General features: G+C 40.8%; 1 protein-coding gene across 7 annotated transcripts in view; it reads left to right on the forward strand.

Annotated features, from left to right (window-relative positions):
- Positions 1-17,242, forward strand: part of LOC144773616 (transient receptor potential cation channel subfamily M member 2-like) — a 4,189,411-nt gene that overhangs the window by 953,868 nt on the left and 3,218,301 nt on the right. For all 7 annotated transcript variants that reach the window (XR_013600029.1, XR_013600030.1, XM_078658762.1 and 4 more), the window contains exon 10: positions 5,928-6,024. Coding sequence is in view for 5 of the 7 variants with exons in the window: in XM_078658762.1 (XP_078514888.1) it covers positions 5,928-6,024 (97 nt within the window). In the remaining 2 variants the exon portion in view is untranslated. The remainder of the gene's footprint in view (positions 1-5,927; positions 6,025-17,242) is intronic.

Raw genomic sequence — 17,242 nt, forward strand, 5'->3', positions numbered from 1 at the left:
CATCCTAATATATGTAGAGTATTGTCTATATGCGCCCCTTGTATTTGTTGCGCAGCAACCAAATTGATAAGGTCTGTTCAGCCTTTCGATTAAAAACACGCGCGTTTTGTACATGCGCGTATTCAAATCCAATGTTGTGTATATATAAACATGCGCTAATGTTGCAGAGTGAACCAACTCCTCCCCCCTCCCTCCACCCATTTCCTGGTCTGCCATCCTGATACCAACTGTCCATCCTAATATATGTAGACTATTGTCTATGCGTCCTTTCTTAATGTTGCCAAGTGAACCAACTCCTCCCCCCTCCCTCCACCCACTTCCCGGTCTGCCATCCTGACACCAAACTGTCCATCCTAATATATGTAGACTATTGTCTCTAAGCGTCTATTGTAGTTGTTGCGCAGCAACCCAATCGATAGGGCCTGTCTGTCCTTTAGATTAAAAAAACGCGCATATTTGACACACGCGTATCCGAATCCTATGTTGTGTATATATAAACACGCGCTTATTCGTATTCAACGTTATGTCAAAATTTCAAATCAATCATTAAAGAACTTTAGTAGATTTAAGATTTTTATCAAACGCACATTGACATTTTTATGTGTCTATTTGTGCTTTTGATTAAAAACATGCGCGTATTTGACATGCACTATTCGAATCCAACGTTGTGTATATAAAAACATGCGTGTTTTCGAATGCAACGTTGTATCAAAATTTCAAAGCAATCGGTGAAGAACTTTTGTAGATTTAAGATTTTTATCAAACGCACATTGACATTTTTATGTGTCTATTTGTGCTTTCGATTAAAAAACATGCGCGTATTTGACACGCACTATTCGAATCCAACGTGTGTATATAAAAACATGCGTGTTTTCGAATGCAACGTTGTGTCAAAATTTCAAAGCAATCGGTGAAGAACTTTCGGAGATTTTAGATTTTTAATAAATGAACAGTTACATTTTTATTTATATAGATATATCTGTATGCATACACACACGTCTATATACATACACACACACAGATATATGTTTCCTACTGTCAGTAGGTAGTTATAGTTAGGATGCAGTTTCCATAGGAAAAGCGTTTTTTTCTTTTGCTAATATCTGTGCCGCCATTTGACAAATCTTCACAAAATTTCCAAAATTAGTTTCCCACTTACTTCAGCTGCTGTCTGGAAAGTTTTGGGATGATTCGGCACTGCTAATTACCCCAAATATTACATACATTAAAATCATTGATAAGAAAACTGCATGGGAGACACAAGATAGTTACTTGAGATAACTATAACTGCTGAATGTCTAATGTTTTGTGTGTGTAAAATGTGAACCTAACTATTGCGTCCCTGTAACCTTTGTTTTTTTAGTGCATTTCAAAGTTTTCTGAATTCTATTTACTAAAATCAACATCCTTGTAACCTTTGTGTTTTTTTAGTGAATTTCTTTTAATTCTCATTCAGTTCCTCGATATTCAGTAGTACAATCCACCAATGGTTTTCCTTGAGAGATCCTATGGTCAACAGTAGCCTGTTTTTTTTTAAAACTACCAAGGCATCTTTCTAACTGAGATCCTTTTCTTCTCCTGGAAAAGTCTGAAAAATGAAAACGTGATAACAAAAGTGAATCTGTGGTTGAAAGTAGTTGCCATGTGCCCCTGGGGAGTGTCAGAGCAAACAGTCTCCAACTGTATTGTCCCTAGGGCCCCACAATTCATAACATTGCCCCATATCATTGAAGAGCACTCTCTAGGGTGAAAAACCAGACCGTGATGAGCTCCAGGTCTGTGGCTTTCCCTGGACATGTAAATCATGCTCCTCCTTGGTGCTTGCTGCCTGGTTACAACCGGTCTGTCATGAAATGGCAGCATTCACTACTTGCGGATTCATGTTGACACTATGGTCAGCCTGTACATTTCAGGAGGCCACCTTGCTGCTCCACCAAGACATGGAGAGTTGTTCCGCTGTGCCACTGTCCCTCATGCGCGAGCCATGGAGGCAGGAACGCAGTCCTAATTAGGGCTCCCGTTTTTCAGTTTTTATGGATTTTTACATATAAATACAGACGGAAAACAAGTTTTCCTTTATCTGTATCTATATAAATAAAAATGTAACTGTTCATTTGTTGAAAATCTCAAATCTCCCAAAGTTCTTCACCAAAAGTTTTGAAATTTTGACACAAAGTTCCATTCGAATACACGCATGTTTTTATATACACAACGTTGAATTCAAATACGCGTGTGTCAAATACGCGCGTTTTTAATCGAAAGCACTAATAGACACATAAAAATGTCAATGTGCGTTTGATAAAAATCTTAAATCTTCAAAAGTTCTTCACCAATTGCTTTGAAATTTTGACACAACGTTGCATTCGAATACGCGCATGTTTTTAGATACACGACGTTGGATTCGAATACGCGCGTGTCGAATACGCGCGTGTTTTTAATCGAAAGCACAAACAGACACATAAAAATGTCAATGTGCGTTTGATAAAAATCTTAAATCTACGAAAGTTCTTCAACGATTGATTTGAAATTGTGACACAACGTTGATTTCGAATACGCACGTGTTTATATATGCACAACATTGGATTTGAATACTTGCGTGTCAAATATGCGTGTGTTTTTGATCTAAAGGAAGTGGGTGGAGGGAGTGGGGAGGAGTTGGTTCACTTTGCAACATTAGCACGTGTTTATATATACACAACGTTGGATTAGAATACGCGCATGTCCAAAACGCACGTGTTTTTAATTGAAAGGCCGAACAGACCCTATCGATTTGGTTGCTGCGCAAAAAATACAAGGGACGCATATAGACAATAGTCTATATATATTAGGATGGACAGTTGGTGTCAGGTAGGCAGACCGAGAAGTGGGTGGAGGGAGGGGGAGGAGTTGGTTCACTTTGCAAAATTAAGAAAGGACGCATAGAGACAATAGTAGAAATAGATTAGGATGGACAGTTGGTGTCAGGATGGCAGACCTGGAAGTGGGTGGAGGGAGGGGAGTGGAGTTGGTTCACTTTGCAACATTAACGTGTCAGACCAGGAAGTGGGTGGAGGGAGGGGGAGGTGTTGGACAAAAACATATTGTATGCTCACAAGCATTGTGAAATGAAACATACAAGGGACGCATATAGACAATAGTCTATATATATTAGGATGGACAGTTGGTGTCAGGTTGGCAGACCGGGAAGTGGGTGGAGGTGGGGAGGAGAGGAGTTGGTTCACTTTGCAAAATTAAGAAAGGACGCATAGAGACAATAGTAGAATTAGATTAGGATGGACAGTTGGTGTGAGGATGGCAGACCTGGAAGTAGGTGGAGGGAGGGGGGAGGAGTTGGTTCACTTTGCAACATTAACGTGTCAGACCGGGAAGTGGGTGGAGGGAGGGGGAGGAGTTGGACAAAAACATATTGTATACCCACAAGCATTGTGAAATGAAACATATTTGAACATGCGCTTACTCTTTTCTTTCTCTTCCACTTAACCAGACTGAGCCACAGCAAAGCGTGGCCGGGTACAGCTAGTTCATGTATAAAAACGGGAAAATACTAGTACATTTTGTGGTGCTGCCGTCTGGTGTCTCCACCTCCTTAGAGGGTTAAGAGGTGTCCGCCCAGGCAGAGACAGCTTCCCGGGCACACACAGAGCTGCCAGCCGCACCCGAGTACTTCACAGGTCTTTGAAAGACCATGTACTTGTTTATGAGGCTTTGTTGTTATTTCACCCCTTTTAGAGCCCCTGCCAGAGTCAGATTAGGAGTGTTGTGTGTGAGTTGTGGCTCTTGCACCATTTTGTGAGCACGACTACAGCAATGAAGCATTTGGTGACAGGGTGGGACTCCGCTTCCTGATGGAATTAGCAGGTCTGGGAAGCAGCAGCTGCCTCTGGGGATGCAGAGCCAGTGCCTGACACATGGATATGAAAAGTGCCTATCTCCCCCTTTCTAGACGGCAAGCTATAACTGTTCTTCCTGTCTTGTGGCCCCTTCACAGCTGATCTCTTTCGCACTCATGTGTGTACATCAGCTACCCTTTTCTGTAATGTAATGTCAGTGAGAGCAGCAGTCACTGGTGTGTGTGTGTAATGTGGCTGATGGTGGTTGTATGTGGGTGCAGAGACTGGGTGTTATTTGATATGTCTCTGTTCAGTGTGATCTGGAGCACTGGGCTGCACTGCTGCTGCAGGCAGCAGACCGGGCTGTGAGCCAGTAGGGAACTCGAAACAGGAGCGCTGTTGGTGAATACATGTTCTGACACATAGAAGCAGGTGTATTGCACAGTGCGGCCCTCTTAAACTCACTTTGGACATCCTCTGCTATGGAGACAGTGCTTCTAATATCACCATTTAGGTGTTTCTCTCGTCGAACCCTACATCATTCAGCCTTCCATTCAAACCATAGCTTCCCCTTCCACAACACTACAAACAATCCCCCCAACCCCATACAATCCTCTAAATCCTACTGAGCGTGCTTACCACCCTGCACTCGCACCAACTCAATGGCACCGCCTCCCATTCAATTCGTCCCCACGTTCCACACCAGGTCACCAGGCCTTCACTTCCATCATAGAACCAAACCTCATAACACTACCTGCAAATCTTTACTCACCCTGCCTCCCCCCTCGCCTACTAAAATTGAGGCTTCTCACACTGTCGTGTATGTTGCTTGGGGTAAAAAGCAACACATGATTTACATAGAAGCACCGATGTTGCATCTTTTTTAAAACGTATTTTTCTACAATTTACAACATCACAACGTCATTGGTGGGGGGTCGCGCTGCTGTTGCATTAGTAGCCCCTGCAGCAGCATGGACGCAGTTTAAATGGACTCTTTGTTCATTTTCAATGGTTGCATTAATCATTTCGGACATAGGGCACAATGCTGTCTTGTACTAGCCTGTCCCTTGACAGCACGCTGGGGAACGGGTGCATCTTCTTATGTCACAGGGCATGGCAAATCTTTAGCAACAGACTTGGAACAGCCAAGACGCACCATATTTTCTATTCAAGTAGTGTTATTAGAAGCTTGCCAGTCTCCCTGGAACATGCTATGGGCAGACAAAGGAGTAATAAACAAGCATTTTATTTATGTTTAAAAATAAAACCAAAATTAAAAGGCAATGTTATTTGCAATGTCAATAGCTCAAACTCGCTTAAATGCAAGACCCATTGCATTGCAAATGCTTGTTCTTTGTTGAGTCTGTTTTTGTGTCCTCTTACTTCAAGCACTCACTTAAAAACAAGCATTTGCAATGCAATAGGTCTCGCATTTACTTGAGTTTGAGCTATTGGCATTGTAAATGACAATGTCTTTTATTTATGTTTTGGTTTTTAAAACAGATAAATAAAAGGTGTTGTCCTTTACAATGCCAATAGCTTAAACAGGCGTAAATGCGTGACCTATTGCATTGCAAATGCTTGTTATCTTCTGCACACACAAAACATCAATCCTCATAGTGTTGGCCAGGGACAGCTTTAGCGCTAGTGGGGCACAATTGGGTTGCAGCTGAAGGCAGTGTGAGTTTCTCTCAGTGGGGCAGTATGGTGTTCAGTGGGGGAGAGGATGTGACACTCTGCCGTTGACAGAAACTGCAAGGCTCTGAGACAAATAGCTTGTGATAGCACTTTTAAGCATATTTGGGACATTTGGCAAATGGCAAAGTTTTCAGATGAATGTATAGTGTTGACCAATAACAACTGAGCGCATGTGTGCATTGTCAAGTGAAAAATAAATATGGATAAATACAGACAGAAATGGCAAAAAAATAAATACCATAAAACCAGGAGCCCTAGTGATAATATACGGTGTGAGTAGGATATCTCTTGATCATCAACAACTCCTTGAAAACCCTTCTGTTACTGATTGCTGATCTTCTCAGGCTATGATAGTGTGCACATTAGGGATTATCCTAAGATGTTTGCATTATTTTCCAGATCCAGGACATTGTGCGCAGGAGGCAGTTGATCACCATCTTCAGGGAGGAGAAAGGCAGCGCACGGGATGTGGATGTCGCTATGGCCCTCCTGAAAGGTTAGCAAATGCTTCACCTCCACATTGGAAGTCTTCCAGAACATTTGACATAACACACATATTTGTAAACGCACATATTTAAGCCTTAGGTACCTGTTACTGAAAAACAAGGGTTTAGTATTACCCAACTCAGTAGGAGTCATTTTATTGACCTCATTAGGATGAAAGGCTGAGTGGACTCCCTAGGATTGGAACCTGCATCCATGAAGTCAACCACAGGTTTCTGGAGTGGATGAATTAGTCCACTGATCCACCAGGTATAGCATATAACATATGGCACGTGACATGTATAATAACAATGCATAGTTGAAACATAAAAAGAGAAAATACAAACACATATTATAGGTGTCGGCACTATCCACATTCTAATCTAACACTGTTTGATCTGTGCTTCTTTCAATTTAATGTTCATCATGAGTGTTGTTAGTGTCCAGTACTGCTTATAACTATAATTGAGAACAAAAGACAAGGGAGACCCTACTCATGAGGAACCAGGGTAGTTAAATTATTAGCAGAAACAATGTTTCCTGTGGATTAATATAATAAACTATACTGATATGGGTATGCACAATCGCAACGGAAAGGGTTAGGATGATGTCAAAGGGAGAAAAGACCACATACACCTTTGTTTCTGTTTTTCACAATCGATTTTCATGTTTTTGAAAAGTTTATCAAATATATACAGGAAGCAATAAAACAATATGTGATGTCCCCAGTGAGAATGGAACCTAAAACAATTGTGACATATTAGTGGAATATGTGCATCATTTCCAATTTTTCAAAAAGTCGACCATTTCAAAATATACAGAATATAAACTGCGTCTCTATACAATGATAAGCGCTGGTTAATGGTTTGCTTTAGTTATTTGTCGACGACGTTTCGACCCTTTGTGCGATGTAGGGTCTCATCAGGACCTAGAAATGTAGGTACATCTATTAAGAGAAGGAGACTATACGTATATGGCCATGATAATAGTAGTAGTGCTTTAATTGGAGCGCCAAGGGTCACTTAGTACCTGAGAGAGTGTCTGCGCAGCAGGTTGATGGATAGGTGCCACAAGCAAGTGAAAAAAAGAAGGAAAGGATACTCACAAGGGACCCAGCTGCGTGCTGCACATGTGAGAAGAGAAATGTAGTACATTAGAGAGGAACCGGTAATATAAGAGTCAGTGTCAGCAATATAACCATAGTGCATACTATGCTAATACATGAGAGCTTACCCCATTGTAAGGGTAGGGGAGGGCTGGTAAACTAATTAATAGCACAGCTCGATGAAGCAGAGATACCGTGGTGGAACTCAATCTAGGGCGCACGATGTGTGCTATCCTGTTTCGATTGCAGTAGGAAAAAGGGGATGTCTGTGAGAAATATTGCATTGCATCCGGTATATCAGCGGTAAAGAAGCAAGACAATATATTATCTTACCCAAAGGAAATAATGCACACACAGGAGGTGCAGTCACTCGGTCCTGTGCGTTTTAAATGAATCTCACGACTTAGTTATTCAGTCTTGTATGTGGCGATTCCTATTATACAATGTAGGGGCATATTCACAAGAACGAGTGATAAATAGCGCAAAATTAGCTTAACACAACTCTTCACATCGCAGTCCATCGCAGGAAAATAACGCAGTGTTAACATTGTATTCTCAACACGGCGGTACCATGAGATAGGCTCAAGATAACGCGTCAAAAGACCGCGTTAAAATCATTGCGATCCAGCGAAAATGTGAAACATGAACCCCAAAAAAGTTGCAATGAGGCCAATCGCAATACAAAAATCTGTGATAACTAGCGACAGGCCTGCAATTCCCAAGCGTCATGTGGGAAAATACACCATAAAAGCAGAAAAGAAACAAAGGGAAAAAAAAATTAACAGCGTAGCACCATGGATGCACCCAAACCGAGTGCAGAGGCTTACGCGAACCCCACAAGCCCCACAGACCACCAGCAAAGGAACCTCGGGGTTAGGGAAGGCCAAGGGGAAGAGGAAGACGGGGTTCAGTCTGCATGAAAACCGGATCAGCGTCACAGAGGTGACAGAACACTGCCAACAAGTGTTCGTCACCTCCACTCTGTCATTGCCAAAACACAAACGGAAATATCGTGGCCATAGTCATCAGTGTGGAGTCGGTGCAAGGAGTTGGGAGTCCGGACACAGCTCGATAGGACCTGACACAACATCAACAGGGTGAGTAACGACCAGGGACTCGGGGGGACAGGGGAAGATGGGCACAATGGCACACATGCAAAACGATGTGTAGCATACTGCATACCCACAATGACCCTGGATCATAACCCTGATCCCCGTGGCACACTACAGCACACATACAAACACCAAGTAGGCCCCCGTCCACCATGTGCCCAAAGGGGGTCCCACCCCACTCATCAACAATCCCACAACCAACAATCCCACAACCAACACATTCACATGTGCGAAACCCTGCAAAGATGTGCAACTGTTAGCCATACTGACAATGCAAGTGACACTACAGGACGATCAGCATGGCTGCAGTACAATCATCATGACATTGTGCACGCCACAACACTGAGGTGGCTGAGTGTGGACCACATCCGGAAAGGAGCAGGTCACACTCTGACACATCCACGTGCACAAACAACCCCTGACGTCAACAATACATCTGCAGACAAACAATGCACAAGAGTACAATAACCATCCAAGAGCACAAATGACCCAAGTTGCCAACATCTCAGCACGTGAAAGCACAAAAGTCAAAGGCTCACGGCCTCAAAGTGATAAGGGGCAGAAAAATCACAGCAGCAGGGGCGACTCTCCCCCAATGCAGCTCACACATATAGCAATAAAGGAAACATCCACATTGATTACAATGTGGTACAGAGTGCAACACTTACACTGCAGAACAGACGACACAACTGGGTCCGCTTGTGTGTAGAAACTGGCAAATCACGTCTGACATATCAGGAAACTGTGAGATGAAAATGTACATGTACAACCTCACTTCCGTCATGTAGTCCAAATGTCCACTGTCCCGTATCAGTATCAAGTAGTCAGCTCCTCCCAAACAGTCACAATGTACATTGCCATACAGTCTGCATGTAATCTTGAACAATGCGCCAACATACATGTCAACACAATGTCAAAATGCTTCTTCCTTTCACATTGCAGAGGGACAAACAACACCTCCAGCAGAGAAGACCAGACAACTCATCAGTGCTGCTGAAGAGGACCTCCACACCTTCGACACTGACGCCCTACAACAGCTCATGGACATCTTAGGCAACCCACCTCCAGGAGCAGGGCAGCCCAGCTGCATCGAGGAGACCCCACCCCCTGCACAAAATACACAGCAGGAAGCACCCGCCACCACTGCTGGCTCCCAGCACCTCACCGAAGCACACATCGCATTCCAAGGCCAGGTGTTAGACTGTCAGAAGGAGGTGGCCAAAAAGGTGCGGGTGGGGTTCGACCTAATGGAAGCCGTAATAAATTGTATATTTGGGTGTCTAAGTCCCATCAGGGACCACCTACATTCCCCAACGGAGACGCACACTGCGACAGAGACACATCTATTTGCACATTTCCTGTACTGAACCACGCCCAGAGCCCCGGGATAACCCTTCACATCCTCACACTGGACCTGCGTACCCCAGCCCAGTCCATACCTCTTATGTATTGAGTGGGGTACGACAAAGCTATATGTCCACAGTCTTACCCACTGGCTGAGGTGACATGGTTGCGTCCGCTGTACACAGCACAATGTAATGTTGTAGGGCCCGGGGCCCTCATGCATACATTATGACCACACGGACACACTCAGATATGTTGTGGAACTGGCTACGGGCATGTGCGCCTGCCACCTTTATTGCCAGGGTCACATGTACACTGACGCCCGTGCAGGATGTATGTGGGGTGAGTGTAAGCCAGCCGTCATGGAGTGGTCGGTGCTGGCAACAACTTAAACAGTGATCACTATTAAAATGGAAACAGAAGGCACCAGTATTACATAAACGATTGCGAAGCATCCTGGTGGTAGCCAGAGCAAGTACAGAGGTCACCCAATATGCGAACAGAAGTGTCAGTGAGTTGCAGTGCACTGAGGTTGGGGCACTAAAGCTGAGCGAGCTCATGTGAATAAATTGTCTAGGATTGTGCCCCTTCGGGATATTCCTGATGCAGCTGCAGTGGGGTGTGTTACACCTGCATCATCTTCCTCATCATCGTCCCAGGTCTCCCACACTGCCTGAGGTGACATTGCTGCGTGAGCTGCCCACTGCCAGTACTGCTCAATCGATTCAAATATTTAGCAAAAGACAATAAACAAAATACTGTCCTGCAAAGACTAGTCATTCAGTCTGCAATAATCTTTCAAATCTATTTTTATTATTCAAATTTTTGCCTTTATACAAAGTAACTGATATTTAACATTAAAATGTGGAAACATAATTGGATTTATATACAAGGGGAGCTCCAATTTATATGTACTACTATATACAACAAAGAAGGAAAATAAATAATAATTTAAATCAAGAAGAAAAAGATCGTAAAAAAAGACTTAAACATTCAAAATACATTCATTCACTCTCAATCCGTATCTCATACAAACTGAACTCTGTAGTGAAAAAAGGAAATCAAGAAAGAAAAAAGTAGGAAAAGATTGGAAAAGATTTGGAGGGAACTAAATGTGTGTGTGAACGTGTCCCTATACTGGTTATTTTAAATCTTTTTGATCAAATGGGGACACCTAATACACAGTCAATCAAAATGCGAATAACTTATAGAACAGCCATCACAATTACATCATTTGCAAACAAAATCAATAGTGCTATGATTGGCCATTAGACAAACACACACATGGTCGACACCTTTCAAATCCCCAAAATGTGGGGATTATCCTCAGGACCACAGTGGAAAACAAATCTGAAAAGGGAAAAACAAACAAAGTCTTACTATAAAAAGTACACTTAGCGACCTTCAAACTTAATGCTCAGTCCAGTACAACGCTCAAAAAGTACCTGTGACGTCTAGTTGTCTGCATGGAATCTGTGGATCATATCAAAGAGAGAAATGGGGACAATCAGATTCTTGAAGACTTTCAAGAAATATGATCTAAAATTAAAAGGGCACATCCTTGGGTACTCACTGTTTGACTAAAAGATGAAAGTCTTTAATAAAGTTTAAATTTTTCGGAATCCATTTGTTAGAAGGGGGAATTAATTCCAACACTATTGCCCCTTTTCAATTTGCAGTCTGCACGAGGTGAAAGAATCTGAAAGAATATATAATGTCCTTTAAGAATCAAGAATTGTCTCGAATGGATCGATAAATAAAATTGGTGCGCGCTTAGTTACCAAAGGGAAGACTCACACTCTTTGAAGTGTTGTCGGCGGGCTCAGAGAAACACTAAGCATGTCGGGGAAAAGCTGTTGTTTGGAAGCATCTCATTCAGACCGTTATGACAAGTAGCGTTGTTGTATAATGAGTCGGTAATGGTTTTTTGGTTTGACGCTGTGAAACAGCGTCTGGCGTGGCTGATAATGTTTACAATTTGAGACAAGCTAAGTCTTTTTAAATTTGGATTACCTTCCTCATACAGCAGAGTCACTCTATACACGCCGGTGTTGTTTGGCTCCCATTGCAAAAGTTTTTTGGTCTAGCGTGTTTTGAAAGAGCGCGAGATCAGGGTGGAATGCTGGGAATTGTAGTCAATGTTCTAGTATTCCCGATGCGAAAAAAATATGTATCGATAATATTTGTCCTAATGCTAAAGCTTTGGACTAGTGATTCTGAGACAGAAAAGCGGGTTCAAAGGGTGGTAATTGGCCTTAGTGGAAACAAAATAACTTTGATGTCAAAAGTTACCAGTTTTATTAAAAAAAATGTATTAAAAAACTTTTTGGGGAGATCGTGCGCAAAGGCCTCTTGAAAGTGAAGCCTTATGATGGTGTAATAATTACATGGATTGGTTTTGAAATCGCCACAATTTACCGGAGGGTAAATGATTGGCAAGATTATTCCCATCAGTGCTTATATTAAAAGACTGTCCACTTATAGTGTATCCCTATATTATCTTCTGATAGATCCTTTTAATATCACATCACAGGTGGTAAAGCTCGGACATTTCGTTGAGTCCTTTGGTAGCAGTATTACATTTCAAAATCAGTAATGCTTCACGTTTGGACAGTCTTTCTTCCATGTCACCGCCTCTTGGGTCTGGTTCAATTTTGGATATTACTGTCCACTTCAGGTCAGTTTCACTGTGTTCACAATCTTTCCAGTGTTGAACTAGCGGTGCGGTAAGGACGTCTTTTTGCAAATCCTTGATTTATGTTGAGAAATACGTTGTCTGATCTCTTGGTTTGTTTTACCAATGTAAATTTTTTACACGGGCAAACTATCCCATAAACAACATACTTTGTTTTGCAATTCGTAAAACGTTCATGTTTCCAACAAATCCCATCGTGTTGAAAAAGAACTCCTTCCACAGTAGAGGGACTGCATAGGCATGTACCACATTTATGGTGGCCAACGATTGGAGGTAGGTTGACATAGTCACGTATGGTGGCATTTTTTGTTTTTGGTAGTGCTGCTCTTATGATCTGATTCGTAATGCTTTTGTCTTTTCTAAAAGCGAAAAGAGGCACTTCTGTGAACTGTGAATCTAATCCTTTTATCAAGTGCCAATTTTGTTGAATGGCTTTTTTTAACCAATTGGATGTGGGGCAGAAAGTGAATACACATACAATGAGTGTCTGGGTCTTTTTTTCTTTTCTAGACAGTAAAGTTTCGCGTGGTGTCCACCAAGCTCTTTTTATGGCATGCTTTAAAAGTTTAGACGGATATCCTCTGTTCAGTAGTTTCTCTTTTAAGGTATTGGCGTGTTCCATATATTCATCTTTGAATGCACAGTTCCTTCTGATACGAAGGAACTGGCCAAATGGCAAATTATCTTTTAAGCTCCTTGGATGGTTGCTGGTATAATGTAGGGCTTTGTTCCTATCCGATTCTTTTCTAAAAAGAGTAGTCACCAATTCTCCGTTTGAACAATACACTTCCACGTCTAAAAATGCCATTTTTTGTTTAGAATGTTGTAGACTGAATTTGATGTTGATGGAGCGAGATGCAGAGTAATATTTTATTCTGACTCGCAAAATTAAACTTCCATAATAAATAATCGTATTAATGAGTTTGCAATGAAATGTACTAATCAACCTAGTTTAAAATGCATACACGACACAAGGGACTAATTCATGTGCTTTATGTTGCAACTGCAAGTATGTGAAAAATAATAAACTAACCTTGTCTATTGTCTTTGTCAGTATTAAATGCGGCTGTTTAACTAATGGCATGTGCTTATTTGTGTGTGCTTATGTTATGTCTTTTCTGTGACAAAAGCTCGTGGAGAATCCTGCGGCCTAAAAGAAGAAGGTAGGTCTAAACGCTGCTTTGTGTGCTCAGCTAGGTAACATAAATTAATGGTTAATAATTAGCAAAGGGGGGTGGGTAACAGAATGAATCTTAATTCTATAATTAATTAATGTTTTGTGTTTGTTTAAATGACAGTTTTGAAAAGGAGGCCTAAGGCTTGTTTAGTCGGTGTTTGGAATCATGTCGTGAAGAGCCATGCACAAAGGAAGTGTTTTTCCACATTGATGTTTGTCAAAGAAACAAATAAATAAACTGTGCAAGACGTGCTCTGAGAATGACAAATCCAAGGACAGGATGCGGCAAAGTCTGCCAAGTTAAGGAAGCAACGAGCTGTTACTCGCAGAATGTTGCATTTCTGAGGAAGCCAAAAGTCATGTATTTTCTTGGACAATAGAGTCAAAGAAGTGGCTCGATTTTGGGTTGGAAACGTGACGAGCTGACATGGACTGACATCAGTCAGCCAATAAGAACACTGGATGGCAAAATAAAGTATTCTTTTAAGTGGAGATTAGCTAGATAGAAAGGTATAAAACCTAGCCCCTTGGGCAGAAGGGCGCTTCTCGCTTTCCGATTCCTGAAGGGCGTGTCGTGCTGATGGACATTTTGCACGTAAGGATAGCAGACTTTAATGACTATTATTTTAGGTGGAGTGAGTTTTAGACAGGGAAATAGAACTTAGATGATGGAAACTGTTTATTTAGCTTTAATTCATGCTATTTGATGTGCCTTGATAATGTCAGTCTAATATGCCTTTTCCTCAATAAAATGCTGCTTATTTGCTAATAAAATAAAGATTTAATCAAAAATGCTCTTTCTTTGAGTAATAAAGTAAATAAATAAGATTTTGAAACGACAAGCTGGTCTTGTTTATTCATGGTCTTGTTACCATCAGTTGATCCATTTGCCTTAGTGACTTAATTAAAATGATAAATGTTTTAAAACCATGGTAAGAAACGTTATACTGCAGTTGTATATAATGTGTAAATAGTTAGTGTATAGATCTGTTTAATTAGGTCACATGATTCAGTCGCTCAAAAATTGTCTTGATGGTTTATGTGCCTTGGTAAGTGTTTCTTGGTTAATTGTGAGTATTGTGGAGATAGGTAGCGTTTGGTGAGACAGTTTTTCATTAGTAGCGCTGCATCAATTACTTGGTAGCAGAGTTCCGGTCACTATGGTAACTGACATGTTACATGGTAGTTACATAGGATTGATGACTAAAACATGTTAAGTTTGTCCAGTTGTTATATGTAGTCTAAAGGTTTTTTCCAGCAGTGTGAAAATTCCTGGATTGCCGGCAAAGGTGTGGTGTAACAGGTGAAGTTGCACAGTGCATTTGTTCGGTTTCAAAATAGTGGTATTGTCATATATCACTAGTGTTGTGGACGTACAGCATAAGTTTAGGGATTTTAGGTGTGCTAGGTAGAATGTATAGTATGGATTGTCTATGAAATTGTAGCTTTCGAGTATAGGGACAACTGTCTGGTCAAAAACTCACTGTGAAAAGAGTAGTAGGGTTTATCCAAGCATGTGTGAAGGGTAAGGAAGCGTTGTCTATTCTTACTGGCGAATGAAGGTCTCTGTGGGTTAAAGTCCTACCAAGATTCATGTATGTATGTATGTTTAGGGTTTTCTTCGTTGGAATGTGCGTAAATGATTTTGTAATTATGATCGAGGGTAACTTTGAATTGTCACCTTATGTGCATTCAGAGGGAAACGAGTTCGTTATTACCAGCTAGAAGGGTAAGAGTAGAGTAAGGCTACTACTTTATCAACGATTGAATATTCTATGAGAATAGCGTTGTCTATTTCACGCAAAAGAATACTTGAATGAATGACAAAGCTATCACTTTATTTTTAGTGAAACAGACAAATGGTTTGTTTTTCTGTAGTTACTAACTGAATTCCATTGAAAAGTATTGTAAAAATGGCGATGTGAAATATTTTGTAAAGGAGGGGTGAGTTTATGGAGCAAAATCTCTCTGTCCGAAGCTGCTGCGGCAGAGTAAGTCACTGGTGTCGTGCTGTGATTGGCTAGCATACGTCACAGTATTCGAGCACTGATTGGCTCATGTGACTAGACAAGCTTGCAGCTGATTGGCTTATCCTGAAAAGCAATAATTCTATTGGTTCAGCAGAATAGTGACGTAGCTTAACCTGATTGACTTGTTGGTGAGTTTCGCGCACGGATTGGTTGGTTTTGCAGAATAAACAGGGAATATTTACAATCGTCTCTTAAGCAATCGGAATTGATTTAAACATGAATTATTACTACATGAAACAGGAAAAAAAGCTTTCATGGTTTCAGAAATTGAAAAATGTATTTAAACCTGACAAGAAAATTGAAACGCGTGGTGGAAGATTAATCCATAAGTACAAAACACCCGCAGCTTATATGTTAGGTGAATATGGTTATCATACATGCCTTTGGATTGAGAATTGGATGGAATATACCAAAGATGATGGTGTATTGGCATGGCCAGAAGATGGGTCATTTAACATTAAGGTTCTGAAAAACTTAAGAGAAAAAATGATGATACTTGTACCAAAGCCAAGACCTACTCAATTTGAGGCTTTAGCAGAATGGTAGGATGAGATGTTTGAACTAGAACGAGAAAACGGAGGAGTTACAAAAGGCACTAGATTGGATATAAATAGGGAAACTCATGAAGATAGAATGCGTCGATGGAGACGTGCAGACATGTGTGATGGTCTGTATCCAGCAAGATTCAGTTAGCCTACTAGTCAAAAAAGTACTCAAAAGAAAAATATTAATGCTGAGGATAATGATTTAGAAGATGCGGTTTTAGAAGAAATTTATATGACAAAACAGAAACTGCCACCTTATCAACCAGTTTGTTCATTTTCTTCTCCGAGAATTCCCACAGGAACTTCTCCAAGTGCTCCTCCTAGAGAAGTATTTAATGAGACACCACCCAGATTAAATCAGAATAATGCAAAAACTTCGAAAGAGTAGAAACAAGAACTAATTCCAGTTTATCAGGTGAAAATAGAAATTATCCTGAAACCCCAGCTTTGAGAAAGGAAACCCCAAGAAATGTAATGAGAACAGAAAGATGTGAGGAAACACCAAGTACCTCAGAATATTTTCGATCAAAGGATGAATTAATACAACAGTTAACTAAAAGCATGGAAGCAGTAACAGTACCAGTAACGATTGGACCTGTTCTTCCAGTATTTGATCAAAGGGAGGTTAGACATTCAGCTTTAACTGTTCCATTAAATGCGGAAATTCAGAAAGTGGCTGAAAATTTTTATTCAGAATAATCAGAAATTCACTGAGAAAAAACAATGATGCCCGATTTAACTTTTAATCAAAGTCTGACATGTAGGACTCCAGCTGGTGCAGAATCTGATGCTGGTTCTCCAGAAAAGAGCATTGATAAAATAGATTTAACGCAAACCCCGAAAAACCCAGAATTTAAATTACTTGATGTTGCAAAATTGAAAGCAGATTTGGAGGAATGAATTACTGGCACAATTGGACCTGACATTTTGAAGCTATATCAGGATGATGAATTATTGTTTATCTGCAAAAGCATACAGTGGAAAACGAAAACCAAGTATGAACAATTAGAAGAATTAGCTACAGAATTAGAAGTTGATTTGAGCAGACAGAAAAATTTGAGAAAGCATTACAGAGTACATTTTACTGAAAAAGACATTGAAAACCTGAATTCCACAGGTAGAATAATTCATATAAAAGAATTGATTGTTTTTCTAAAAAGATTAGGTGAATTAAGGAAATGGAGAGTAAAATGGACAAAGAAAAGAGAGGAAGAAAGAAGAGA

The sequence above is a fragment of the Lissotriton helveticus genome, chromosome 8 (genome assembly GCF_964261635.1).
Source record: "Lissotriton helveticus chromosome 8, aLisHel1.1, whole genome shotgun sequence".
NCBI lineage: Eukaryota > Metazoa > Chordata > Amphibia > Caudata > Salamandridae > Lissotriton > Lissotriton helveticus.